The sequence below is a fragment of the Tursiops truncatus genome, chromosome 4, assembly GCF_011762595.2.
Source record: "Tursiops truncatus isolate mTurTru1 chromosome 4, mTurTru1.mat.Y, whole genome shotgun sequence".
In the NCBI taxonomy this organism is placed as follows: Eukaryota; Metazoa; Chordata; class Mammalia; order Artiodactyla; family Delphinidae; genus Tursiops; species Tursiops truncatus.
Genome location: NC_047037.1, coordinates 140,283,189 through 140,310,891, shown reverse-complemented (window position 1 = coordinate 140,310,891; position 27,703 = coordinate 140,283,189). Strand labels below are relative to the sequence as shown.

Here is a 27,703-nt window from a genome sequence, read left to right as displayed (position 1 = left end):
GCACCCGCTCCTGCAGCCTCTGCAGTGTCCCTTCATTTGGTTCATTTGCTTGTTCCGCTTTGAGGGCTCCTGTTGGAAACTGCGGCTGGTTTCCTCCGTCCACAGTGCCTCGCTCCCAGGGCGGGGCTTTTCTGAGTGGCAGCTGAGTCTCGTCTCACCTGAGCTCCAGCTGCCCCGTGTCAGTCACGGCATGAAGTGGCCTTGGAAGCTTCCGGGTGCGCGTCCAGGTGCTACACCACCTGCATTCCGCAGCCCAGGTGTTCCCAAAACCTGGGGGAAATCCACCAATCTTTTGATGCCGTATCAGTCAGAGGACCCTCGAGCTGTGCTTACCGCCGGGCAGGATGGCGCTCCACGAGGCCACGCTCGGTTCTGCCCGAGCTCAGTGGGTGGGCCTCAGAGCGGAGGGGGATGCCCCTGTCCCGGCCCGGGTGTTTGCTGCGGCCCGCTGGAGGCGGAGGCAGAGAAGTTCTCTTCTTTTTATCTTTATTTCTCTGGACACAAATGAAACAGAAGGTACTAAGTCAAAGCAGCAGTTGCTACATGTCAGCAAAAAGTTCTGTTAAACCAGACGTTTGTCTGTCTTCGTTATATAGAAGTTAACAGAGCAGCGATGAATTGAAATGCAGTTTCTCCACAATTTCAAAGGTCAGAAGTTTTGGATGGAAGACAAAGGATAAACCTGGGAGCTGAGGTCGTTTGTGTAATATATTATTTGCAGGCTGTTGTACTTTCTTGTAATAGTGTTCATGTTAGGAGAATGTGTCTTCCGTAGACCACGTAGTCAGGGATTTGTGTGAGGTTTGAAATGATGGGTCTGCTGGGCTTTTTCTCAAGCTTTCACTCAGCAGGGCCTGTCCTGGGTGTGAGGTGGCCCTCGTCTGCCCTCGACCTTCCTGAGGGAGCTGGAGGAGAGCAGAGGCTCATGTCTAGGCCCTCAGGCAAGATAGGGTCTCCCCGGAAACCCCCTGTCCCCCCTCCGGGTGACCCTGTGCCCCCTCCTCCACCAGAGCCCACGTGTTGGGCTGCACCCCCAGGCCTGCAAGCCTTGGAGCTGCCCAACCTCGAGACCAAAGAAAGAGCCCAGAGACAGCGACAGAGACATCAATGGTTTATTGGACGGGGGAACCTTACACATCCGAAACAAAGGTCCTGAAGCCGCACCCTGCCAGGTGCAGAGGACAGGCAGCACATGGCAGGCAGAGATCTTCCCCCCTCAGGGGAGAAGGAGGCTGCAGTTTATAGGGGCAACTGACATCAGGTTGGCTTATCAGTTACCAGGGAGACCAGCGGCTGGGGCACACCCCTCCCATCCCCTCAGGTCAAGGACCACCAGCAGGGCAGGTGTCTCCTTTAATGAACTCGAAGAAAGGCAGAGCCTTCTGGCCTGAGGATTAGACAGTCACCAGCTGGGGCAGGGGGCAGCAGTACAGGGGAGCGTGTAGAGGTGAGGCGGGCACTGGCTGGGCAGGGGGCAGACAGAGAGCGGGGCACAGCCATGCTGAGAGGCCTGACCATCCACCACAGAACAGGTGTTTGTTCTCAGTTACTGCATTTTGTTAAACATGAGTGTAGGCCTCGAGGGCAGCAGGGATTATGGCGGGGGAGGGGCGAGAAGGTTGTCGTCCAGCACCTGCCTGGATTCCTGAACTGGTGACATGTGGACGCCATGGCAGGAAAAGCCACCGTGGTGACAGCCTGGCCCAGACAGCTGCTCCAGCTCTGCTGTCACCCGGCGAAGGCCACACCGGAGCTGTTGGGGATGGTTAGAGGTGGGTCCTCTCCATACGCTGGGAGGGACTCGACCCGTTAGAGAGAAGAAGCGAAAGTCCAAGGGCCGCGCTGCACCTTCCACGGCTGTCGGGTTCCTGGGCGTGTGGGCCACCTGGCCAGGAGGGAGGCTTACCTGTGTGGTTTAGCAGGCCCAGAGTGGGCGGGGTCTCCAGTGATCCCATGGAACGGCCCTGTAAGGCGCGGCCCTTCATCTCTGATGAGCAGAGCAGGATGGCAGACGCCCTCATCTCTGGTGGTCTCATTCCTAAGGATCCATGCCGAGGACATCTAGTAGGAAGAGCATCATTACATTACCTACAATATCAAAAATGATGAAGTAGGGCTTCCCTGGTGGCGCAGTGGTTGGGAGTCCGCCTGCCGATGCAGGGGACGCGGGTTCGTGCCCCGGTCCGGGAAGATCCCACATGCCGCGGAGCGGCTGGGCCCGTGAGCCATGGCCGCTGAGCCTGCGCGTCCGGAGCCTGTGCTCCGCAACAGGAGAGGCCACAGCAGTGAGAGGCCCGCGTACCGCAAAAAAAAAAAAAAGATGGAGTAAATTACGATGTATGAACTGGGTGGAAAATTATGTAACCACTAAAATCAGCATGGAAATGTCTGCATGATAAGCACAGGTACCGCACACACACAAACGCGTGTACCGGGGAGTGTGGATACCCCGGGGCCTCCACCTGGGGCTGCACATCGGGGTCCACCTGGCAGAAGTTAAACTGCTGAGGCCTGAGTCCCCGGGGACGCTGGGCAGAGTCTGGAGCCGGTTTGGTTGCAACAGCTGCCTGGGGGATGCTGCCCAACGTACAGGGCACAGGACAGCCTCCCGCAGCGATCCGGCCAGAGTGTCAGCAGCACCCAGGCTGCGATTCCCGGACATGGGAGTCCGCTGCGCAGCAGAGTGAGGACCGCGATCAGTCACTGTAGAAAACGAAACTTGGCCTCCGGCCTCCGGGATTGGCGCATTCAGCAAACATTTGCTGACTATGGGAAGTGGCACGTGGGCTTTAGCCAAAGGCCCAGAAATGAGGGTGACACGGTGTGACCTCAGGCCCTCGCTCTGGAGGGGGACGCACACTGTCATGCCCACCCGCTCAGGTGACACGGGACGGTGTTCCCGGTGCTGCAGGACGGCCGTGGGCAGTGAGGGCTGACTTTCGGGGCTGGCGTAGGTGACGGACCCGTGGGCAGTTAACGTGTCCTGGCAGGAGCAGGGTGGGCGTGGCGGGGTTGAGGGCAGAGGACAAGTCTGAGTGGAGAGCGCTAACCAAGGCCCCGAGACCCCCTAATCCAGGGGCGGAGGCCGGGTGGCTGGGGCCAAGGCAGACAGCTGGAGAGGTGCCAGGGCGGGGCAGATGCCCTGATGGCCCCTGTGCTTGTGCTCATGGGGGGCAGACCCCCCGGGCCTGGGGGGAGGGGACAGGACACCCCAGGGTCTGCCTTGGGCACCTGGAGGGAGAGAGCAGGGTGGGGCCTGTCCGAGGCCCTGGTGGGGCAGTCTGGCCACCTTTGGGGAGGGACTGGGGAGGGACACCGGGCTGTGGGTATCTCTGAAGGCTTCAATGTGGGGAGGGGGTGTTTGCTGGGGGTGGGTGCACGTTTCCCAAAGGTGACCTAGGGACCAGACGGTTTTGTTTACAGGTGGGAGACATTGGGGATGTCTTTGCGCGATGGGGGAGGAGCCTGTGGAGGGCACGTGGGAGGGGAGGGGCAGGCGATGGGTGGATTTCAGAGGAGCGGTGGGGCGGGGCAGGAGGCCGCTCATCTGACGCTGCGGGAAGCAGGGCCCGGCGCCGCGGTCAGGTTGGCTGAGGGGGTGAGGGCCAAGGACAGCTGTGGTCCAGCCGCTTTCCTTGCCACGAATCCCCAGATGCTGTGGGAGGCTTGTGGCGCCAGGGAGGAAGGAGGTGAGCTACCTGTTTGCTCTGCACGCTGCTCAGGCCTGGCTTGGCCGGGGGGCTTCGTTGGCTCAGGTGGTGCTGTTTCCTGGCCCCGCCCTCCTCCTGTGCCTCGTTGCCGGTCCCACGGCCATGATGTTGAGCCTGTAGTCGGTGTCATGTACCTAAAAGTTGCTGTGTGTTTCCCTGCTTCCTCGACAGATGATAAGACGTTCCAATGTGAGATGTGTTTCAGATTCTTCTCCACCAACAGCAACCTTTCCAAGCACAAGAAGAAGCACGGGGACAAGAAGTTTGCCTGTGAAGTCTGCAACAAAATGTTCTACCGCAAGGACGTCATGCTGGACCACCAGAGGAGGCACCTGGAAGGTGAATGCGCCTGCCGGGGAGGGGGCGGGGCTCACGCTGGCCCCGTCTCTGTGGGCGCCTGTTGGCGAGGCACCACCTGACGGGAATTGGCTCAGGCATCCAGAGGTCCTGATGGGGGATTAGAGCATCACGTGCGAGTGGGAACGTTGGAAACGCCCCAAACGCTCCGCAGCGGGAAAGTTAGGAAAACCAGACTCTTTTTAGGACTGACTTTTATCAGTCACCAAAATCTTTTTGTTTTCAGAGAGCTTAATATTGTGAGAAAATGCTTTCCATACGAAAGTAGGAGGAAAGCAGTGTATGAAACGTCACACGGGGTGTGGTGCACTCAGCCGTGTGCGTGGGACGGAACGTTTCAGGCGGAGGCTGTTTGGGGCCGTGAGTGATTCTGCCCTTGTTCCTGTTTCCCCAGGGACCCCCGATGACCCTCGCCATTTGCGGTGGGCTTGGGGTGCCTGGGGGCTGCCTGTCGTGTGGTGGGCTTACGAGAGGCCAGCGCAGGAGAAAGATGGACTTCAGTGGGGTTGCTGATGGGGGGGAAGGTGGGAGGCAGCACAGTGAGGGATGAGGTGGGGTTGCAGGCGACCCCACAGGGCAGACCCTGAGCTGTGCAGGGGAAGGCAGGGGCCCCGAGAGAAGAGAGAGACCGGGACCTTGGGCCACAGGTGTGTCCTGAGCACCTACCCTACCTAGGAGGCTTTCTCAAAGACCCTCTGCTCAGACAGACCCTCTTTCAAAATAGCATTTTAGTTTTAGTGATCTTGACATTTTAGTTTTTTACCCTAAAACCCACTGCCCTCTTGCTGACCAGCCTCTGTAAGAAGCACTCACTGACCAGAGCACCTTGTTGTAAAAGTTTGAAAAAAAAATCGTTTTACAAAGAATTGTAAATGAAGTATACGCTTGTCGGGGGAAAAAGGTCAGAAAACGAAGTTGTTCGCGAAGTCTGACCATTGCATGCAGCTGTGCGTGTACACGTGTCTTCATGGCTTTTAAAACAAGCCTGGAGTCAGGTCACGTCCTGCATCACCTTTGCACTCTGCCTTTTTACCTGGCCCTTCTTCACGTGGTTTCATAAGCCCCACCCCCTTCCATCTGTGATTCGGTGCTGCACTTAGCGCCTGGTGTCCACTTAGTGACCGGGTGGCCTTGGTCATGCTGCTGGGGCTCAGTGTCCTCACCTGTGTTGTGGGGATGGCCATTGTGCTGACCTGCTGGGCTGGTTGAACTGGACCCTGATGATAAAGCCCCAGGCGGGCCCGTAAGTGCCGCCATTACTGCCGGAAGTCAGGTGTTTCCTGATCGACAGATACGTGGGTTGCATCTTACAACTTTATCTTACAACATTCTACAGCTGACGCACTCAGATCATTTTCCTCGGGAATGAGCGAATGCTGTGTGGCCGTTCCGTGGTTTTTCCCTCTATACTGAAGCGTAATCCACGCCCAGTACAGCCCTGTGTGCTTTACGCCGCTGGGGGCTTTCTGGGGAGTCACGTACTTGTCTCCAGGCCAGCGAGCTGGCCGTTCTTGAGCCCAGCTGTGCAGGAATGTCCCAGAGGGACGGGTCAGTGGTGTAGAGAGAGACCGTGAGAAGGAACTTCTCTCTTTCTTTTATTCAGAGATTCCCTGTTTCCTGAGAACTTCTAAGTCTGTTTCGATCCCAATTATGATCACTTTTGCCTTAAAACCATAGAAATTTATTATTTTCTGACTTTTTACCTTGATCCTTATTGGACTGATTTAATTTGAAGGATGAATATTAGTATCTTTTTAATAAGAATGCCCTCCTACGTACAGACGCCTCTGAGAACCCCACCTTTCCCTTGAACTTCAGATTGAGCACAGATACCTCCCTTACCAGTAGCTCATTCTGACTCCTCTGCGTGGAAAACTCAAGACACTTGCTGCCCTTGGATTTCCAAGTTTCAGGTGCGGCCCGGGTTCCGGAGTCGGTGGTGCGGGCCGCCTGCCCTCCCTCCCGGGTCGCGTGTCAGAGCGCCGGTGCGTCATGGACGAGTGACCCGCTCGCTCCTTTGTCCCACCCGTGGGCAGCCCTGTCCTCCATCAGCTGGAGGTGACCCTGGCTGATGCGGGAAGGTCTCCTGTGTACTGACTCTCTCGGCCGGGGGGTGGGGCGTTTCAGGAGTGCGGCGGGTGAAGAGGGAAGACGCGGAGGCCGGCGGTGCCGAGAACCTGGTGCGCTACAGGAAGGAGCCTTCGGGGTGCCCGGTGTGCGGCAAGGTAACGCAGGCTGGGGCCGGGGCCCGGACACAGCTCGCCTTTTCTTATGGGAAGGCTCAGAGCCCTATGCACTGCGTGTGGCGGGAGCGGGGAAAGGTTAAGATCGAGTGGGTACTTGGTGTGCCGAGCCGCGGCGTCCCCTCACTTGGTGCTCTGGTCATCTGCTCTCCTGCTGTGGAGGAAGGAGCTCAGCCTTGTCTCCCTTCGGCCACGATTTTCCACTAGTGCCACCCCGGCACGAACACTCCACCTCCAGCGCCCCGAGCCACATGCCTCTGGCGGAGACGGGATGTCCGGGTTTATTTTCCTGGCCAGCACTGGTCCCCCTGCAGCATTTCCCGGTGAGAGACTGACGGAGCCACAGCCGCGTGCTCTGTGCCCAGTCCACGGATGCCGGTGCCCCGAGCGAGCAGATCTGTCCGGGCGTCGGGCTGGCCGTCAGAGGGCGTTGACGCCTCAGCAGGCCCTAAACGTCCGGAGTCCGCTCCCCATCCGAGTAGCCCCGGGCCACGTCAGCCCTGCACAGGGAATGCTGTCCGGGCGCTGCCGTCCAGGCCACGTCAGCTCACCACGTGAGATGGCGGTGGTCTTGGTGCACAAACGCCTGGTCTCGGCTGGAGGGGCGGTTGCTCGTTCCCTTAGGCTCACCTCCCGTGACTCAGCTCTCCCGGGTTCTCAGCCGCGCGCAGCCCACGTGAGCCACGTGGTCCTGGAGTGACAGCAGCCACCGGAAGTGAAGGCCCGGTGGACGGCCAGCTGTGACTCGGCCCAGCCAGCTGGCACGTGGCGGCATTGCCAGATCTTTTGACCTTTTCAAGAGAACACGGAAACCCGTGTTTTTATGGGAAATTTCCTGATTTTTTGCAAACCACAAAGCAACAGGTCCGCAGGGTAGCGTGGCCTATGGGCTCCACGCTGGGGCTCTGACTTAGTGTGGGTTTGGGGGCTGGAGGGGGGAGTGGAGCTGGGGTAACGGAACACACGCCTGAGCCCGGGTGGCCAGGCCGGGTCGCTCCCGGGCAGGGGTGGGTGGAGGCTGCCCCGTGTTCACGTGTCCCGCTCATTCTGCCCACTGACCACCGGCTCTGAGGAGTGGTGGCACCGTGTCCCTTCCATGTCCCCGGGAGATGGTGTACGTGAAACCAGCCAGCCGTGTGACTGACGTTCAGACACCTTTTATTCTGTGAAATGTTCACTGAACACTCACGGAGGGGCCAGGCAAGAGGCGAAAGGTCTCTCAGTGGCACATGGCTCGGGGTGCTGGAGATGGAGTGTTCGTGCCGGGGTGGCACTAGTGGAAAATCGTGGCCAATGGGAGACAAGGCTGAGCTCCTTCCTCCACAGCAAGAGAGCAGATGACCAGAGCCTGAATGTCTCTAGAACTGAATTCTTCATTGCTTCCAAGTATCCCGTCTCCAGCCCCGTCTGCCTGGAGAACACAGGTGCCGGGGGACACCTGCAACCTCCATCCCTCCCTGGAGGCCCATCTTCCTGCCCTGCTGACTCCTTTTCCCGCCCAGCCTCCCTGGGCTGTGGTCTCAGGGCTGTTGGCCGCAAGTCACCTGCAGATCTTGAAAAGCAGTGTCCGTGAAGGCATTAGCCTCTGTTCCCCGTGAACCGTGTCCCTTTCGTTCATGGCGTGTTCTCTTCCTGAGACCACGCGTGGTCGGGCTGAGCTCTAAGGAGGCCTGCTCTCCAGGTCACTCGGCCACTGGGGCGAAGGCCGTTCTCTCAGATCAGTGCGGGCCCTGGGGGCCATCTCTGCTGCTGGTTTTGTCCACTGAGCTCTGCTGGTGGACGCACAGCTGCACCTGGCCTGTGGGCAGCAGAGGGGACACCCAGTGGATGAGTACTAGGTGAATGACCGAGTCTCCACACTCATCACTTTAGACAGGAAGCGCTGAGAAACTGGGGGAGGCGGTGTGAATTGTGCATGAAATACGGAACACCCACTGAGGACATAACTCTTCTGACATCCGCTTTCGGAAAACTGCAGCTGTTTCTGTGACAGCCTTCTTGGTAGGCCCCATCCTAGTGAAATATTTAAGTGAGCTGAATGAAATTGAGCAGAATACTGTTTATGGTGAAGACTAGACAACGGTTAATTCTGTACTATAATGTAAGCACCAATTTAAACGGTCAAACGGTCAGGATTCTAGCACCACGTGACTATTTGTGTCTCCAACACTGAGGAGTTGCTGCAGCTCAAACCCTGGGGGGAAGCTGCGCTTTTGTGCCCGGTTACGGCCTCCCCGTGGGCCGGGCACGCACGGTCCCAGGCTTCTCCGAGCCGGCTCTCCTCCCCACAGGTGTTCTCCTGCAGGAGCAACATGAACAAACACCTGCTGACGCACGGCGACAAGAAGTACACCTGTGAGATCTGCGGGCGCAGGTTCTTCCGCGTGGACGTGCTCCGGGATCACATCCACGTCCACTTCAAGGTGGGCTAGCGTCCCCCTTCCCGGGCTGCACGGGGGGGCGGGGCCGGCCCTTGTGGTCAGCGTGGCCGCCTTGCCGCTCTTCCGGTGAGCTCTCTGGAGTCTTCTTGCCGTGTCTCCTGAAGCCCACCTGCAGGGCTCGCGTTAAAACCCCTCCATGCTAGGCACCTCCCGGGACAAGAATGAGGGTCGAGGGTCGGGACGGGAGGCATTTGCTTCCCTCCCTGCCTTTGAGGAACGTGAGACGGGAGCTTGTGGGTGTGGTGGGGAGAGGAGTGAGGATTCGGGGTCATGGCTGCAGGGTTGGGCGGGGGAAGAAGTGCCGATCCAGGGAAAAGGAGGGAGGGGTCGGTGGTGACGAGGCCCACGTGAGGACGCAGAGCACGCCCTCCAGACGCGTCCCAGCTCGGTGACTGTTCCCAGCAGCTCCAGCCCTGGCGTTCACAGTCGCCTGGACGTGAGCAAAGCCTGATGGCCCCACCGTCAGGGGGTGGGGTGTCCCAGGTGACCCGAGGGCACGGTTTCTGCATCCGGCCTACAAATCCCCGGTTAAAGCTCGCGCCAAGCGTGTCAGAAATTGGACGCGGTGACTGTTTGCCAGGACATCGCGCTGATGGACGACCAGCAGAGGGAGGAGTTCATCGGCAAGATCGGGATCTCCTCGGAAGAAAACGATGGTACTTCCGACGAGAGCGCAGACTCGGAGCCTCACAAGTACAGCTGCAAAAGGTGTCAGGTAACTGGACCTGCAGCCTTCCGGCCCTGGGGCTGCAGGGCTCTGGCATGGGGGGGCACCTCACAGATGTCCCGGAAGGCGCCCCAGGTCTCGTCACATCTCAGGGATGTTGGATACGGGTCTCACCGCCATCAGGGGACCACTGTCTCAGAATCAGTGCGGTCCACACGTGCCTGTGTGGCTGACCGGTGGGGATCCGTGTCCACAAAGGTGGGCGCAAGCCAGGGCTCCTCTGTCCTCCGCCTGCCCCCCACATGGCAGGGACCCTTGCTTAGAGGCTGGGGGTGTGGTGAGTTTTCAGCAGTTTTGCTGTACGGCTTCACTGCTCTGGGAGCTGTGGTTCACCACGGCCCAGCAGGTCCCTGCGTTCTCCCTGGGCGTTCACACCTGTGGGCTCGGCACAGCACCTGACCGTACACCTGTCAGGGCCTTCAGGCTTGGGAGAGAGATGGGGTCAGGTGGGCGGAGAGGAGGGGCGTTCTGGAAGCTGGCTGGGGGGGGTGGGGGCCGCGGGACCTGCCGGCAGGTCCAGGAGGACCGGAGTCTGCTTCCTGTGCCCCCCCCGCTTCGTGATTTTGCCCACCGCTGGCCCTGCTCTCGGGAGTCCCCCCTCTCCTGCTGGGAAGCGGGCTCTCTCCGGCGTCCAGGGCGCCTGGGTGGCAGCAGCGCAGCGTTGGCCGCGGGGATCCGGGCTGCGTGCGCACGAGAGCAGTGTGCGTGTCCACAGCTCACCTTCGGCCGCGGGAAGGAGTACCTGAAGCACATCATGGAGGTGCACAAGGAGAAGGGCTACGGCTGCAGCACCTGCCATCGGCGCTTCGCCCTGAAGGCCACCTACCACGCCCACATGGTCATCCACCGCGAGAACCTGCCTGACCCCAACGTGCAGAAGTGAGGCCCCCCCGGGCAGGGGCTCCCTGGTCTAGGGTGGTGCGGAGGGAGGGCTGGCTTCCTTGCAGAGAGGCAGGTGCCCAAATCGGCCGTCTGGAGCGCAGAGCAAGTTCTCCCTCCTTCGGGGGCCCTGGGCGGGTCTGGGGGAGGCACTGGCCTCGCTCCTTCGTGGGTCATCAGGCCTCTCCCAGGTTGCACGCCTTCCCAGACCCCCGGCACAGTGGGCCACGTTGCAGGCCCTGCCTGCATACGACCAGAGCCCCTTTGCCCCGCAGTAATTAGGTTTCGTGAATGTCAGTCCCACTTCTGGCTACAGCCCGTAATCAGTGCTGTGTGTCCAAGCAAGTCAGGCAACAGCCCTGCTTAGAGCCGAGTAGTCTGCTCGGGCTGCCGACTGGGCCGCTTGAACAGCGGAAATGTATTATCTCAGTGCTGAAGGCCGGACGTTCTAGATGCAGCAGATCTGCTTCCTCCTGTGACCGTGAGGGAGCATCTGTCCCAGGCTCTCTCCTTGGCGTGTGGATGCCATCTTCTCCCTGTGTCCTCGTGGCCTTCCCTCAGTGCGTGTCTCTGTGTCCCTGTTTATAAGGGCACCAGTCATACTGGATTCGGGCCTGTCATGAGGACCTCAATTTTAACTTAGCCCCTCTGTGACGACCCCCATCTCCAAGCACCGTCGCGTTCTGCAGTGCTGGGAATCGGGACACCAACGTGTGAATCTTGAGGGGGACGATTCAGCCCAGATGGAGGCTGAAGTGTCTGGGTCCCTTGTCCCCCGCCCAGCACCTTTTATGCCCCACCTGCCGATAGAGGCGCTCAGGCAGGTGCACTCGGCCGCTGACGGCCCCGGGAGGCTGTGCGGGGCGTCCTGAGCCTGTGCCTGGTTTCAGGTACATCCACCCATGTGAGATCTGCGGGCGTATCTTCAACAGCATCGGAAACTTGGAGCGGCACAAACTTATCCACACAGGTAGCCGTGCCTGGGAGGACGCAGAGGCCCGGGCTGCTTCCTGCCCAGCGGTCATCTTGCCTCCCTGCCGGCGCTTCTCTGTCCGTCTTTGCCACCGCTCCCCGCTCTGGGTCCCCGCGGAGACCGGGGAAGGAGGGCTCAGTGGGCACTGCTCCAACTGCAGGCGTGGGGCCACACTTCTCCCGTCATCACGCGGTGACCGTGGGTGCGGATCTCCTGCTGTGAAAGTCTGACCTGTTTTGTCTGTAGGTGTGAAAAGCCACGCCTGCGAGCAGTGTGGGAAGTCCTTTGCCAGGAAGGACATGCTGAAGGAGCACATGCGCGTGCATGACAACATCCGAGAGTACCTGTGCGCAGAGTGTGGGAAAGGTGAGGGCAGGTGGGGGGGACCCGGGCTGTGTGCTCAGTGTGGGGGGAGGGGGAGGGAGGGGCGAAGGCGAGAGCGGGCGCACGGAGGTGGGGGGGACCTGGCCGTCAGGCAGGAGGGGCGGCCAGGCCACACGGGGCGGCGGGGGGGGTCGCCCAGACCCGAGTCATTTACTCAAGAAAGGTAAGACCCGAGGAGGATCAGCGAGAAAAATAAAGCCGTCCAAAGGCAGGAGATGGGGTGAAATCAAAGCACAAGCAAATCGTTTTAAAAGTAGGGAAACAGTGCAACACAGAACTCTGTGAAGTACAGAATAATCTGAGGGGCCTCGTGTGGCCTGAGTGTAGGTGCAAAATCCTCACTGCCGACTGGAACCACTAACTAGGACCAGCTGTGCACAGTGATGCACTGTTACAGTGATGACTGTGACCTTTATTGGAGTCAGGTGAAATGAGTGAAATGATAATAAGTCCATTAATAAAATCTCTCACATCAGTAAGTAGAATGAGGGAAAAAAAGGTAATCCCAGTCCATGGTAAAATTTTAACTCATTTCTGTTTGAAAACAAACCAGAACTGTCAGGAAGACTTGGGGCAGCAGATCTTTGGTGCTTTCAAGTGGCCGCCAGTGTTCTGTGTGGTGGACAGCGGCAGTGCCGCCCTCCTTCAGATATGGGACTGGTCAAGTTCATCTGCCTTGCTGTGAGGGTCTTTTAAAAAATTTAATATTCTGTCAAGTTTTTACTTTCTTCCTTTATGTGATTTTTAGGAAAGTAGGAAGAAAACACAAATGCCCCGTAATTCCACTCACTGGATAAACCCCTGTCAGACTCATAAAATAAGATTACACGCAGAAGGCTAAAAGAACTGCAGAGAAAAGCAGAAAGTGCACAGTCCCCCACCCCTGGCCCCCAGTCCCTCTCTGCACAGGTGACAGTTTCTTGTCTGTTCTCCAGAGTAACTGTGTGCAGCGTGTAGATTGTTTTATTGAAAAAGTAACCCAGGCACCTAACCAAAAAAAAAAATTTTTTTTGACACAAATGGCTATGCAAAGTAAAGTTATTCCCACCTCGGACCTCAGTTATACCCTTCAAAAGCAGCATTTGATTGTTGTGCACCGACATTTCTAGAAGTTTCCACGCATGTCAGCACTGGCCCTGCTGGCTGGAGCTCCAGCTGCAGCCCCCGTCTTTGCTGCAGCAAGTCCAGCCCCTTTCCCACAGAGCTAGAGCCAGTTAGAGGTGGGAAGGGTTGTAGGTAGACAGGTGTGGTGGGCCGTCCACCCAGCTGGGCAGGGGGCAACCACACCTGAGACCTGAGTGCTGTTCAGTGAGCCCTGGCAGGTCAGGGAGGGGCGCCCAGGGTGGGCGCTGAGGTCAGTGGCACACCTTGTGTTATATACATTTTTATATCTGAAGTGTATCTAATGTTTAGTTTCATGATTTCTTTCATGACTTCTGAATACTTTAAATACAATGCAGGTGTTAACACTTGGGTTACCGTATTTATTTTCCATAATCCTAAACTATCAGTGGTCATTTTACTTTCATATTATGATCACCGGCACATACAAGCAGATGCTTGTGCTTACCTGTTCTTTCCATCCCTTACTTTTTATTTACTTCCATATCCATCGTGGTGACCTTTTCATATCAGGCAAATATGGCCCTAATTTTCCCCTCAAAACCTTGACAGGATTCCATCCTGTGGATTCCTACAACCACACCCTTTCATTTATACCTTCAGGGGTTTTTGGTGTGCAGTCTTTTATCATTCCAAGTGACGTTGCAGGAAATGCCCTTGCTTATTATTATCAATACTTTACATTTTCCCCCCAAATTCTGGACCTGACCGGGTCCTATTCAAATGGGAGGCTGTAGAGGTAATGAGAGTCCCATCACCTGGCAGCAGAGACCCCTGTGCCATGCCTGGTGGGTTTCCACGTACAGCACTAGTAGCCAAGGGTACACAGGAAGATTTGTTCAAAACACTTCACGCACCATGAGATGCTAAGGCCGCCCCCCAGGCGCCCTTTGCCCACAGACCCTGCAGCCCCCCTTCCTGTCCAGCACTGCCCACCTGGTGGGTCTCCTGGCCTAAGACCCTCCACCAGTGATTCAAACCCTAAACCAGGGTCTCTCCTTCTTCGGCGCCTGAGTTAGGGAGGTTTTAGCATATTTTGCTCCTTTCCGCCAGTGTTGACTTTGTTACATTAACCTGAAGGTAGATGGAAAGTCTGTGTTTGGACCTTTAAATATCTAATCTTAATTAACACTTACATCACCAAGATCAACATTGGACTTCAGGAGACTTGGAGCCGCCGCCCACCAGCTGAGTCAGTTGGGTCACAGTGGTTAGATGGGCACGGCTACCCGCCCCTCCTGTTGTTGGGAGCGCTGACCGTGCAGGCTGGGCGGGCGCCCGCCGAGACGGGCTGTCTGGAAGTGGCCTCCGAGGACACAGGGCCCGCCTCACTGCGGGTGGAGGGGGCCCTCGGAGACGAGCCCCCGCGCCCTGTCCCTCTTTGCTCTCACCCCGACCTGTGTGTGCCGGGGCGAGGGGGCGGGGCGCGTGCGCCGCTGGGGTCCGTGGCAGGGCTGGGGCCCTCGAAGAGCCGCCGCGCTCCGTCCGCAGGCATGAAGACCAAGCACGCGCTGCGCCACCACATGAAACTGCACAAGGGCATCAAGGAGTACGAGTGCAGGGAGTGCCACCGCAAGTTCGCGCAGAAGGTCAACATGCTCAAGCACTACAAGCGGCACACGGGTGAGTCAGCCCCGGCCGCGGCGCCCTCGCGGAGGGACCAGGCCCGCGGTGCAGGCGCAGCTCGGGGAAGCGCCGCCGCTGCCCCTCGCGGCCTTTAGCTCCCAGCACGCCCCGGGCTTCCTGACCGAGCTCTCGGAGGTGGGTTGCTTAGGTGGCCGGTTCCTCAGAAGCCCCCGGTCCCTGCAAGCACCCTCCATCCTTGTGCACCCTCACGGAGCTCGGGTTACCGCCCGGCTAGCTGTCCTCAACGCCTTCCCACCGACTCAGCCGTCGCCCTGCAGGAGCGTGTGAGGGAGAAACCATCAGACGAGGGCCCGGGGCGTGTGTACACACCGGTCATCCTGTCGTCTGGGTGTGTCCATCAGTAGGGCAGTGGCTAAATTATGGTGTGTTCACCATGAGGGACAGTGCACCCCTGCAAGTGATGGAATCGTATGTTAAGTTACGCAGACGTTCGTGGTCCAGTGGGAGAGAAACCAGCCTCTACAACAAATGAGTTCATTGTCTTATAAAACATTTGTGTGTGGATGAACGTGTGTGTATAAGAGGATTAAGATCGACAGCGGAGTGAGAGACGGTTATCCCTGGGTGATGGAGTTGTGTCTCAAGTTTCTGGTAGGAGCCTCTGGTTGGTTCCGTGTTCTCCCTAAAACACACCTGAGTCCTGCCACTGCCTGGCCCAGCTCACCTGTGCACCCACCTCTCTCACTGCCCCCAGGGCTGTCCAGGCCACCACGCAGGTCTGCTTTGGGTCCTCCTGGAGTGCCAGCCCCCAGGGCACTGGGCTTTCACAAAAGTGTGCTGCCCTTCTCTTCCTGGGGAAGCTCATCCGTTTCACTTCCCCTTTTCTGGGAAGCGTTCTCCCCCGGGACTGGGTCCTGCACCACCTCTCGGGTCTCACAACACTGCACCTGCTGGGCTGTAGTGGCCTCTGGCCTCCAAAAGCCACAGTGAGCATACGAGGGGTTCGCCGAATACAGGGCCAAGATAAGTCCAAGATGAGTGGACCCTGAAAATCACTTACCTAGTTTTCCACGTGGGGGGAAACCTTTATTTAAAAGGCATTCTAAGGACCACTTTCTTGTCAGTTTGGGGAGGGAAACAGTGCGATGCCTGGATGCTTCCTTGCCGGGTTGCAGGCAGGCAAGGTGGTCACCCCAGACCAAGTGACTGATCTGAACACTCAGGACTGGAGTGAAGCGGGCGGAAGCCTTAAACGTGTCGTAAACGTGGCCCTGCCTTCCCTGGTCGCGAGCTGTGCAGAGTAAGCTCATTGAATCGGATTCTGCTGAGACTGTGGCAGTCTGAGGGCCTCGGGCTGAAACTGTCCTTGTCACCCTTTCTGCGGAAGGAGCTCGCCTGGGTGCCAGCCATAGGGTAGCTTTCAAGCCACAGTGTGCCGGTCGCGTGTGGGAATGAACACTTAACTGTCTGCTCTCTCCTGGTAATTTACCTCCCGTGCAGCTTCTGCAAATGCAGAAATGTGTCAAGGACGAGACAGCTTCTGTGTGCAGTTAAAACACTCGTGAAACGTGAAATTAAGTGTGCCTTTTTCTGCAGGGATTAAAGATTTCATGTGCGAACTGTGCGGAAAAACTTTCAGCGAGAGAAACACGATGGAGACGCACAAGCTCATCCACACGGGTAAGCGGGGCACCTGGGGGCCGGCCGCCCGCCCGCCGCGCCGCCGCGGCCATGGGAGCGTGCGCGGTGCGGGCGCCGCCGCGGCCATCGGAGCGTGCGCGGTGCGGGCGCCGCCGCGGCCACCGGAGCGTGCGCGGCGGGGATGGCCTGGCTGTGATGCTGCTGGTAGGCCTTTTCAGATGTTTTGGTGCTGTTCTGCCTTAACGATGGCCCTTTGCCCCCAAAACGTCAGCCCATCATAATTTTCGGACATTGTCCGAAACTTGAATTTTCGGATATTGGAGTAGCTACTGGGCTCCAGGAGGGGAGGAGGCCGCGCTGCCTGTCCCGCGGCCTGACCACCGGGTGGGTGACCCGGCCGGCGACCCTGGCCGCACGTGCAGAGGCTGACCCCGCTCACCACCCGTGCTTTCTCTTCTGCCCTGTGCGTGTGGGAAGTGGGCAAGCAGTGGACGTGCTCCGTGTGCGACAAGAAGTACGTCACCGAGTACATGCTGCAGAAGCACGTGCAGCTCACCCACGACAAGGTAGAGGCCCAGAGCTGCCAGCTGTGCGGGACCAAGGTGTCCACCAGGGCTTCCATGAGCAGACACATGCGGCGCAAGCACCCTGAGGTAAGCCTGGGCGGGCGACCCTCTGCCTGCCTCCCCCCGCCTCCCCGTGCAGGCCCGGCCCCTCTGCCCTCTGCCCGGTGGCGGCTCCTGCCCAGAGACCCCGCCGCGCTGGCTCACCATCCCTGCCCCCGCGCAGGCCCGTGGTTCCTCCAGGCGGGGCCCGGGCCTGGCAACTCCCCTCCGCCTGCGCGCCGACAGTGCTGAACGAGTGAGTGAACAGAAGAGCCTGGAACGTGTTTTTTGCTGAGGTTATAAATTACATTCTCGCTGGAATCACAGCGAGACGGGAGTACGACCCTGACCCCTCTCCCTTTCCTCCCTTTGGGCAACTAAAAAAGATTCAGGACGGGAGCCTCCGTGTGGTGTTAGGGGCTGAATAGAAGGTGGCCCTGGGGACCGACGGGGAGAAGCTGTATTGAGGCAGATAGACCCTGGCTCACCCGTGGGCTGGTTCTAAAGGCAGGTCCAGCGCACTGAAGAATTTAATGCTTTTTAAAAAGAAGTAAACTGAAAAACAAAGCTAGAAGAAAGTACGGGAAAATAGCTATATCACTGAAGGGTGGAAACTTTCTAAGCGCAAAAGCGGTGAGAGGAGTCTCGAACAAACGATTTGACTAAGCGGCATAACATGTAGAACTTCTGTAGGTCAAAGGGAAAATGGAAAAAATGTGGTAAGATATTACTACCGTTAACAGATAGAAACTGTTAACATTAAAGGTAATATGCATTCCATGAGTAGAACACAAAGAACCCAGTGTGTCCACGGAGATTCATGAAAGCGAACACCTGTGGTTAAGACACAGGAGAAAGCCTTTAACAGTAGAGGTGCGATCCTTCCTCCGTTGAATTAGAGGAGGTTCTTAGATTCAAAATGCCTGTGCGGCGGGCGTGAGCCGGGCGCCCGGCCGTGGCGTGTCCTCCTGGGGGGTAGCGTGACCATCCCTCCAGTGTTTTATATAAATGACTACTTGGACCCCTCAACGTCCTGCAAGGGGAATATGATTAAGTTAGTGGTAGTTTAGTGATGTGCCTGAATGTGACGTGTTTGCAGAGAACCCTGAGTGAAAGCGGGAGTGTTTGCTGTAAGAAAGCCGTACACGCCGTGCGTGTACCGCGTGTGTATACACTATGTCATTCACGTTGTGTGTGTTTACGGGATACTCATGTATGTAATATAAGTGGGGTGGGCGAAACGAGAAAGGACGAAAACATTACACGGTGGTCTTCCCCTGGCGTTGAAGTTTTGGTTATTTCTTCGCTTGTTCTCCGTTTTAAGTAATTCACTCTAGTGAACGTGGGTTACTTTCGCAATTGTACAAGCCCTTCTGCCTCGTTTGGGTGGCAAGTGCGTCTTTTTCTGCGTCACCTTGACCCTGAGCTCTGGGGACCCCGAGGAGCTGGGGCTCCACCAGCTTCGCTGTCCTCACTCCTGGCCTTTTCCACCTAGTGGCCAGCTAGCGTTTCCACCTAGAAAAACAAAGTTGGGAGAGCAGGAGCCCGAAGCGTCAGCACCCACCCGCTGCCCAGTGTCGGCAGACAGCGCCCCCCAGGCCTCGGGGCCCAGGGCCGGCGCTGCAGGCTCCCCGGGGGCTCGTGACATGTGGGAGTGATTTCTCGGTGACGTGTGGGTGTTTGTAGCTACACGTGCTAACGGCGCGCACAGCAGTTTTTGCAGACGGGTTGTGTGATGCACGTTGCTGGGTGCGGGAGGCCTTGCGGGCGCGGAGCAGCCTGGCAGACGCTTCCGTCTGGTTGACGGTCACTTCCTAGCCAGCCCCTCTGTGCGGCCACCTCCTCCTCTCACGCCCACCATGCCGGCGGCACAGCGCTCTGGAGGGCACTCCAGCTCACGGAGGGCTCCCCTGTCGGGGCTCTGTTCTCAGTCCCTTTTGTCTCTGAAGCCTTCAGCCTCTTCCCCCGTTGATCCTCTGATGTTTCTCTGTCATTTTCTTCTGTGTTGCTCAAACAGATGCAGTTAAGTGCCTGCGGGGATGAGCGCTGGTGACGGCCGGACAGGGTGCGCCCCGTCCTCCTGGACTGACCGTCTAGGGTGGGAGACGGGGGGTGGATAGGACGCAGACAAGTCAGACAGAGAGGAAGAGATGGAGTGAGGCCGAGGGAGGGCTCTGCTGCCGTGTGGGTGCCACCCTGGGGCCCGGCTGTGCAGGGGTGTGGGGCAGGGGGCCACGCAGTGCTGGGCACAGACTCGGGGGCAGGGGTCCCGTGGAGGCCGGCTAAGGTGTTAAGCGTAAACTGCTTTCACACATTGGAGACCTTTCAGAATTGATGCAATTTTATTACTTCAAGGTCTTTCCCTCTGCTTTGAGAGAACGTTACATTCAAAAAAATTCAAACACACACAGTACTTTGCATGCGTGGTCTTCTCTCCGAATAAGAGCGAAGCCAGCAGATGCTTCCGTGGTTGTTCTTCGTGGCATGAGCTTCCAGACCGTGTGACTAGGACGCCGATGATGTCGTCGTTGATGATGGAGGTGGGGGTGACGGTGACGGTGGTGGAGGTGATGGTGGCGGTGACAGTGATGGAGGTGGGGGTGACAGTGACAGTGGTGGAGGTGATGGTGGTGGTGACAGTGATGGAGGTGGGGGTGACGGTGACGGTGGTGGAGATGATGGTGGTGGTGACAGTGATGGAGGTGGGGGTGACGGTGACGGTGGTGGAGGTGATGGTGGCAGTGACAGTGATGGAGGTGGGGGTGACGGTGACGGTGGTGGAGATGATGGTGGCGGTGACAGTGATGGAGGTGGGGGTGACGGTGACGGTGGTGGAGGTGATGGTGGCGGTGACAGTGATGGAGGTGGGGGTGACGGTGACGGTGGTGGAGATGATGGTGGCGGTGACAGTGATGGAGGTGGGGGTGACGGTGACGGTGGTGGAGATGATGGTGGCGGTGACAGTGATGGAGGTGGGGGTGACGGTGACGGTGGTGGAGGTGATGGTGGTGACAGTGATGGAGGTGGGGGTGACAGTGACGGTGGTGGAGGTGATGGTGGCGGTGACAGTGACAGTGGTGGAGGTGATGGTGGTGGTGACAGTGATGGAGGTGGGGGTGACAGTGACGGTGGTGACAGCGGTGGAGGCGCTGATGGTGAGGGTGGGAGAGGACGGTGGCATCTGGCCACTGTGACTAAGCTTTGCGGCATCACAGTCACACTTGGGTCCTCAGCGCCACGTCAGCATTTACGTTGCAACACACATGACCACGACCTCCTTGCTGCCCGTCCTTTCAGAGAACGCCCAGCCCTGGTGTCGGAACCTAAGTCCAGAAATGCAGCTCCCCGTCATTCTGCTTAAATGAGCCACACCCGCTATGTATAGCCTATAATTTGGTTCTTAATTTTTTTTGACCAAGAATGTAGAGATGCTTGCAGAGCCACTGGGCTGAAGAGCCCGTGCAGACACTTTCCTGGTCTCCCTGCTCTCGTGTAGTCTTTGCACAGCACTTCCCTTCTTCAGCACCTCCCCGTTTCCACACCTCCCTCCCAGGGATTCCGTTCTCTCCGCGCTCAGGGTCCGTCGCCCCACCTGTGATTTGTTCACTTAAGTGATCGCAGTCACGGTACGGCCAGCGTCAGCAGGTGTGTGGGTCAGGTTCAGGGAAGACCGGGTGGACCCCGGGCGTGTGTCGTGGCGTAAGGGTCTGCGTGCTGGAGACGGGCCGGTGCGGCTTACAGGTGCACTTCGTCAAAAATGACCAATGAAACTACCCGGACTTCTCTACTTTTCAGGTAGAAAAGTCACGTGTGTACAGTGTAAATGTCTCATTCTCGATGGTTCCTTTAGGACAGGTTTCCTGTATCGTATCCCGCTCCACTCTCGGTTTGAAAGAACAAGATTGAGTAAGAATGCACTATGCACTGTGCACTGCACACGTTAGTGTTTTCACTAAACTAAAAGGGAAGGAATAGTCTCCACCCTCGAGCGGTGGACAGTGCGGTGACACACGGACAGGGGCGAGGTAACACCCCCGTGTGTGAGAGCACAGCGGAATCTTGAAGAGAGGGGGCCTGGGAGGAGGGAAGGAGAGCCCGGACGGGACTGTGGAATCCAGGTTTTCAAGACCCGAGCAGGGCCCGTGAGGGCGTGGGCGCCTTTGAGGGTGGCTGCCTGACCTGAGGCAGGCTCCCGCCTGACCTGCGCCTCGGCCTTCGGGCGTGGTGTCCCGGGCTCACCGCCCTGTGGTCCCTCCTAGGTCCTGGCCGTGAGGATCGACGACCTGGACCACCTCCCCGAGACCACCACCATCGACGCCTCCTCCATCGGTATCGTCCAGGTGAGCCCGGCGCACGCGGGGCCCGGGACGTCTCACCCGAGGGGCCCCGGCAGGGGTCCTGAGCAGCCTTTGGGAAAAAGCGCACGTTTCACGCGCGTTTGCCTCTGTTTTATTGGTTGGTCGTCACCCCAGGAGCCTTTTAGTTTCTATAAAAGTTTCTAGAATTTCAGTTTTCTGAATCCTGACATATCTCCTTTTAGAGAATAGATGGTTTCTTAAGTCACAGTTCCCCACAGAAAACAGTCAATAGAGAGCGTGTGTACACGTGCGTACGTGTGTGTACAGAGAGAATTAGGTTTATTTTAAGGACTTGGTGCCCACGAGTGTGGAGCTGGCAAGTCCAGAGCTTTCAGGACGGGCCGGAGGCTGGAGACCCAGGAGGAGTTGATGCTGTGCCCGGGGTCCATCTGGAGACAGAGTTCCCGCTTCCTCTGGGAGCTTCAGGCTTTCCTCTCGAGGCCTTCACCCGATGGGACGAGGCCCACCCGCATTGCAGAGGGCGCTCTGCATGACTCAGTACCCACCGATTTCAGCGTTAATCACATCTGAAAGATCCCTTCACGGCAGCCTCTAGACTGGTGTTCAGCCACCCAGCCGGGCGCCCGAGCCCAGCCACGTCGACACTTAAACTTAAGCATCACAGGTGTTTCCAGAAACGCTTATTAGCACGATTAGATTATTAGAAGCAAAATAACTTTCAACGTATTAGGTGAACTTACTTTTAAAAGGAATTTTTAGTCAGTAGCTTTATATAAAGAGCTTCTCTTATTTTATTTTATTTTATTTTTTTGTGGTACGCGGGCCTCTCACCGTTGTGGCCTCTCCCGTTGCGGAGCACAGGCTCCGGACGCGCAGGCTCAGCGGCCATGGCTCACGGGCCCAGCCGCTCCGCGGCACGTGGGATCCTCCCGGACCGGGGCACGAACCCGTGTCCCCCGCATCGGCAGGCGGACTCTCAACCACTGCGCCACCAGGGAAGCCCAGCTTCTCTTCTTTTAAAGGAAACGTGTCATGCTCTCGGTTATTTTAAAATCACGTTTCTACCTCTGTGTTTTGCAACGGAGCTTTGGGCGCGGCGCTCAGCGGCCGGGTTGTACTGAACCGCCGTGCCCCACGCCTCAGCAGCCCCGGAGGGCCAGGACCACGCCCACCCTGGCCGGGGCAACCCCTCCTCAGGGTCTGCCTGCCGCTGGGTGGGAGCAAGTCTCATGGATGGCACCAAGGACCAGGAGGGAGGAGAGCCTTGCTGGCCACCGTGACTCAGCGGTCTCCGTGATGCTGGGCCAGCCCAGCTGTAGGTCGGAAAACAGGCCACACTTAGCAGCTCAAGAAGACGTGTGCAGGGCACCCGTCTGGGGTCGCCATTACCGCCGGGCCCTGTTTGCTGTCCCCAGAAAAGGTGACCGCACAGTTCTTGCGGTCAGCCTCATTTTGATCCAAGATTGTGTCTGCAGTGAATCTGTTTCAGCCAGGGGATGAGAGTCCTGATGTGAAAGCATTTTTCAGTCTCAGACTGAGCTCAACAGGGCTGAAACAGTGGCTCAAAAAATCTGCTTTTAGAGATGTTTCTATTTCAGCACAAAATGTGGCTTTTAAAAATATGACTGGTATCTAAAATCCTTCACCTGAAAGAAAAGCAACTGAAACCAACAGGAACTTGCCCCCGTCCTTCGAAGTGCAAGTTAGCAGACAAGCCTGGTCACCTGGTGTCCAGGAACAGGGCCGGGCCGCGCTGGCCACTTCGGGGCCACGGCCCGTTGACCCGCCGTTGTCGCGCCTTCTCTTCCTGCAGCCTGAGCTGAGCCTGGGGCAGGAGGATCTGGCGGAAGGGAAGCACGTGAAAGCCACCAGGAGGACTCACAAGAGGAAGCAGAAGCCAGAGGACGAGGCCGGGGCCACGGGGCCCGAGGAGGCCACCTTCAGCGAGTTCTCGGAGAAGGAGGCCACGTTCTCGGGCGGCGTCGGGGACGAGACCAGCTCCGCCGTGCAGAGCATCCAGCAGGTCGCCGCTCCCCGTGCAGGGCTGGGGGCCCCGGGCGTGGGGGGCCTGGACTCTGGCCGTGGCCAGCACGTGCCCCGTTTCCCAGCTTAGACCCAGAAGTCACCGCCATCCTCCCGGGTTGGGAACGGGGCTGCGTCTAGTTTGGGGAGGTTCTCAATGGCCTGAGCATGCCGGCCAGTCAGGCAGGGCCCGACTCTGCATGCCAGGGCGTGTGGCCGGCCAGCCTGCTGCTTTTAACCAAGGCTTCCCCGCTGGGGTTTCGCGGCCCCCAGCTCCTGGTCGGCGTGTGTCGGACGCCACACCCCTCCCCTGACTGGCCCTGGTCACCCTGGTTGCAGACGTTCCTGCGTTCCAGCCCTGTCTGTGGGGAGGAGCATGGCTTGCTTTTTCATTTATTAGCTCTGGCACTGCACATTGGTTCACTGCCCTTCTGACCTTTACAGTTGGGATTTCCATTTACCATCATCACTTCACAGAAGTTAAGAGACAGTGAAGAATGTGCTCTGTTTTTCTCATTACTTTCTTCTGTTTTTTTTCCTAGCTACGGAAACCCTTTGATTTTCAGTTCCAGCTGATGGCCTCGGTGACGGTGTCTGTATCTTGTTTCTCTCTTTCACTAGAATTCTTTTTCCAGGAAAAATGAACTTGGTTTAATCTCCCAACAGCAGGTGTTTTAACTCCTTCCTTTGGGCCAGGGGTGTGATGATTCCAGCGTCACGAGATGGCCTCCGTGACAAAGTACAGCACAGGAAGCTGCTCATGTTCTCGATTCTGCAGGAACTAACGGTCCCGTGTTGTGCGTGACTCTTCCAGGTGGTGGTGACGCTGGGCGACCCCAATGTGACCACCCCGTCGAGCTCCGTCGGCCTGACCAACATCACCGTGACCCCCATCACCACCGCGGCCGGGACTCAGTTTACCAACCTCCAGCCGGTGGCCGTCGGGCACCTGACCACCCCGGAGCGCCAGCTGCAGCTGGACAACTCCATCCTGACCGTGACCTTTGACACTGTCAGCGGCTCTGCCATGCTGCACAACCGCCAGAACGACCTCCAGATCCACCCGCAGCCGGAAGCCTCGAATCCGCAGTCGGTGGCCCACTTCATCAACCTGACCACCCTGGTCAACTCCATCACGCCCCTGGGGAGCCAGCTCGGCGAGCAGCCGCCGCTCACCTGGCGGGCGGTGCCCCAGACAGACGTGCTGCCCGCCCCGGCCCCCGCCCCGCAGGCCGCCCAGCCCCCGGTGCCGGCCGAGCAGCAGCCGCAGATGTACAGCTACTGAGTCACCCTGCGGGGACCTGGGGGAGAACCACGGGCAGGCGGTCCGGTTCTGTTTTTATTTGAGATTTGTTTGCTGGATACCAAACGAAAAAACAAACACCGCACGTTGCAGCATCAGGAAGGTTGACGTAGCTTTTGCAGCGTCATCTCCAAATTCACCAACAGCCATCCCAGTCTGTCAGCTGAGCTCACGAGTGACCCCGAGCAGGTCCCCCTGAGGCCCCATGTGCTCTGCCCGGCAAGGCCAGGCCCCCAGGCGTCCCTCCCGGAAGGCGGATGGGCGCAGGGTTTGGGAAAAGGAAACCCAGGGAGGAGCAGCGCGGTAAGACCCGTATGTCACCAGGGATGTAAGTGGCGTGTTTCATGTTTCCCTTTAGGGCTCCGCTACTGTGTGGAAACGTAGCCGGTTTTCTCCTGTGGCTCCTGCACGTTTTTGCTAACGAGCAGATAGGAGTTCAAGTCACGTTGACTCTCTTTGAAATTTGAGTTGAGTCGAATTCGTTCTGCACCTTTGGGCTGAAACCATGTGGGAGGATGCCCTGTGGGAGCGGACGCCCCTCCTCTGGCCTTCACGAGTTGCTCTCGGGCAAGGGGTCGCGTGAGGCTGCCGACCAAGGCACCTTAGTGGTAGAATTCGTGAATCGATTCTCAATATGCCTCTTTCCTTTTTTGTTTTTTAAACTTTACCTCGAGCACGCCTTGTGTGATCGAGACTGCGGAGGCCACGTCGTTCTCTATTTTCCTCTAACACACAGAAGTCGTTTGCACTGTGGGACTGCGGGTCCATGTCCAGCTCTACGTGGCTGCCCCGATGCAGGGGCCGTGAGCCTCATGCCGGCCCCTCTGGGGGCACCTCGGGGTTGTGTCTCAGGATTCCCTGCCACCAAATGTATTTATTAGGGCTGAGGCGTAGCCAGAATCCCCCGCACTAGAGAACAGGGGAGAAATTCATGGCTTTTTTCTGTTTAAACTTTAAGTCCAAAGGTTGGTGTGTTTCAAGACCAGTTTTCTATAAAATGTTGAATGAACTTGGCTCTTTCCCCAAGAAAGGTATAGGTTTTTTTGAAATGTGAAGACAGTGCTATTTCCTGCCAAGTAGTATGAAAGCAGAAAGGCTATTAGCTGAGCAGTAGAAGCGTCAGTGCCCCTAATGAACGAGTGAATAAATATGCTGAGCGACGGGAGCGCTGCCCCCCGGGGGACGCGCTTTCACACGTGTGCGCCCGTTTCAGAAGTGGCCGGTGAGGCTCTGGACCACCAAGGCGGCAGCCAGCAGCCAGCCCTCCCACGGCGCAGCCAGGGAAACAAAGAGGCGGGCAAAGAGGCTAGATTTCTACCCTCCTGATGCTTTAACGCTGTCCAGAATGAAATGATACGTTTGTTTGCCTTACTTTGTCCTGATCAGTATTTGTCCCCGATCCTGCATTGTTTGGGAGACCATCCGTAGCGGATAAATGAGGCAGAATAACCTTACGCTGCTAGTGAGGCTACAGACGACCTGTTACGCAAAATGCAACGTTCTCAGCACTTCGCTTCATTCCAAATCGCACGATTTTGAGGAGGGGGCTAGGCTTTGATTTGTGCAATACATGCTTTCGTGAACTAAGTTCATCACCCACGCGGCATGTGAAAGGGGCTTCAGGATTCGCCCTCCACACCCAGCTCACCGGTAACTCCCGACGACTCGCACCTCTGAATTGGTAGTGGGGGATTGTTTGACTTTTAATTTATGATAATTATTTTTTATGTTATTTATGTATATAATTAACTGCTTTATACCTAATAGTTTCATCAAATGAACTTGGGCTGGGGGTGATATACTTTCTAAGTATCGTCTCTGTTCTCCAAATGTAAGTGGTCCAGGTATCCGTGGCATCATCAAAAGCGCCGAGGTTCCTAAGGTATTTTCTTAAAAATCGCTGACCGTCCTTTTGCATTTGCAGAATGTAAGGGATGAAATGACCAAGTACAAAATCCAAACGTGATTGAACACCCGCTAGCATTTATCTTTTATTCCTCTCCCCTATGAAACAAAGGCCTTTTAAATCACAATTTTATTTTTTTAAGAGAAGTTGTTTTTATGCTTAGAGTAAGAACGCATCAGATGTCTTTAAAGAACCTGATTTAGGTTGTGTGGCCCCAGTGTACCTCCCGCCATTTATTTAACGACACAGATGCTTAATCATACTTCCTGTTATAGTAAGAACTCTAAATAAAAATCAAATTGACTCCTGAGTTTTCTGTAGAAATATTTGGTCTAATAGGGTCACTGTCTGAGGCAAAATAGGTTCATGTTGTCTTAAAACGGTTGCTATGAATTTGCATATAAGACACTGGGAAGCAAAAAATAAAAAAATAAAAAGTACGACTCAGCCCAAAGAGTTACCAGCTGTAGACTGTTTCGCACCTCTGTCGCTGTTTGCTGATGGAAAAGATTTACTTTTTTTTAACTGATCCCAGTGCACAGCTGTATCCATAGGAGGAAATTGGATGGAGCCGTTGTGACCACTGAGCTCTGTGAATCCCTCGGGGTTATTCTAAATTAATAAACAGAAGATGCTTGGTTTTGGCCGGTGAATTTGTGAAGTTGTGTCGTTCTGTGCCCCCTGACGGTGTAAGCCTTGCAGAGCAGGCCCCCGGGATTGCGTGTCCCTGAGGCAAGGAGGGGACGGGGGCCCCGAGTGGGATGTGTTCCTTGTGCCGGGTGCCGCTCCACTGTGACCGACAGGGACCTGCCTTGGAGGATTCGGGGCCCGGGAGGCAGATGCACGGACTTCACAGTCACAGTGGCCAGAGCTCGAGGCTCCCAGCTCAGGGCCGTGTCAGTGACTTTCCCGTTGGATTTTGAAATGCATCAAGGCTGAGAGGTCACGTGTATTTCGTGTCCCGTTAGTTTGTATAACAACAAATAAAAGTTGCCATGAGCTGTGTTTTTCCATTGCTGGCCCTCTGCTCCGACTGCCCGTTCTCAGTAGTGGACACACGGTATATTTTGAGAACGGTTGTAATTCCCGTGTAGTTCAGACCCTGTGAAATGTTAGGATTATTTTAAATGACCCAAACATTGAAAATAAACAAGATACTGAGATATCAGAAGCTTTCACAAGGGTTTGTTTGTTTGTTTAAAAGCAACAAAGCAGGGCTTCCCTGGTGGCGCAGTGGTTGAGAGTCCGCTTGCCGATGCAGGGGACGCGGGTTCGTGCCCCGGTCTGGGAAGATCCCACATGCCGCGGAGCGGCTGGGCCCGTGAGCCATGGCCGCTGAGCCTGCGCGTCTGGAGCCTGTGCTCCGCAACGCGAGAGGCCACAGCAGTGAGAGGCCTGCGTACCGCAAAAAAAAAAAAAAAAAAAAAAGCAACAAAGCAGTGGTTGTAGCATTTTTTTGTAAAGCTTAGATGGAGAGAACGGAC

At 57.0% G+C, this 27,703-nt stretch overlaps 1 protein-coding gene across 4 annotated transcripts in view; it reads left to right on the top strand.

Annotated features, from left to right (window-relative positions):
- PRDM15 (PR/SET domain 15) overlaps positions 1-26,872 on the top strand; it is a 58,601-nt gene extending 31,729 nt beyond the window's left edge. For all 4 annotated transcript variants that reach the window (XM_033856105.2, XM_033856104.2, XM_033856107.2 and 1 more), the window contains exons 12-24: positions 3,882-4,049; positions 6,195-6,292; positions 8,602-8,733; positions 9,332-9,466; positions 10,194-10,357; positions 11,248-11,327; positions 11,577-11,696; positions 14,328-14,459; positions 16,020-16,103; positions 16,542-16,717; positions 20,929-21,009; positions 22,802-23,011; positions 23,825-26,872. In XM_033856105.2, coding sequence (XP_033711996.1) covers positions 3,882-4,049; positions 6,195-6,292; positions 8,602-8,733; positions 9,332-9,466; positions 10,194-10,357; positions 11,248-11,327; positions 11,577-11,696; positions 14,328-14,459; positions 16,020-16,103; positions 16,542-16,717; positions 20,929-21,009; positions 22,802-23,011; positions 23,825-24,295 — 2,051 coding nt within the window. In that variant the 3' untranslated portion in view covers positions 24,296-26,872. The remainder of the gene's footprint in view (positions 1-3,881; positions 4,050-6,194; positions 6,293-8,601; positions 8,734-9,331; positions 9,467-10,193; positions 10,358-11,247; positions 11,328-11,576; positions 11,697-14,327; positions 14,460-16,019; positions 16,104-16,541; positions 16,718-20,928; positions 21,010-22,801; positions 23,012-23,824) is intronic.
- Positions 26,873-27,703: the final 831 nt, after the last annotated feature.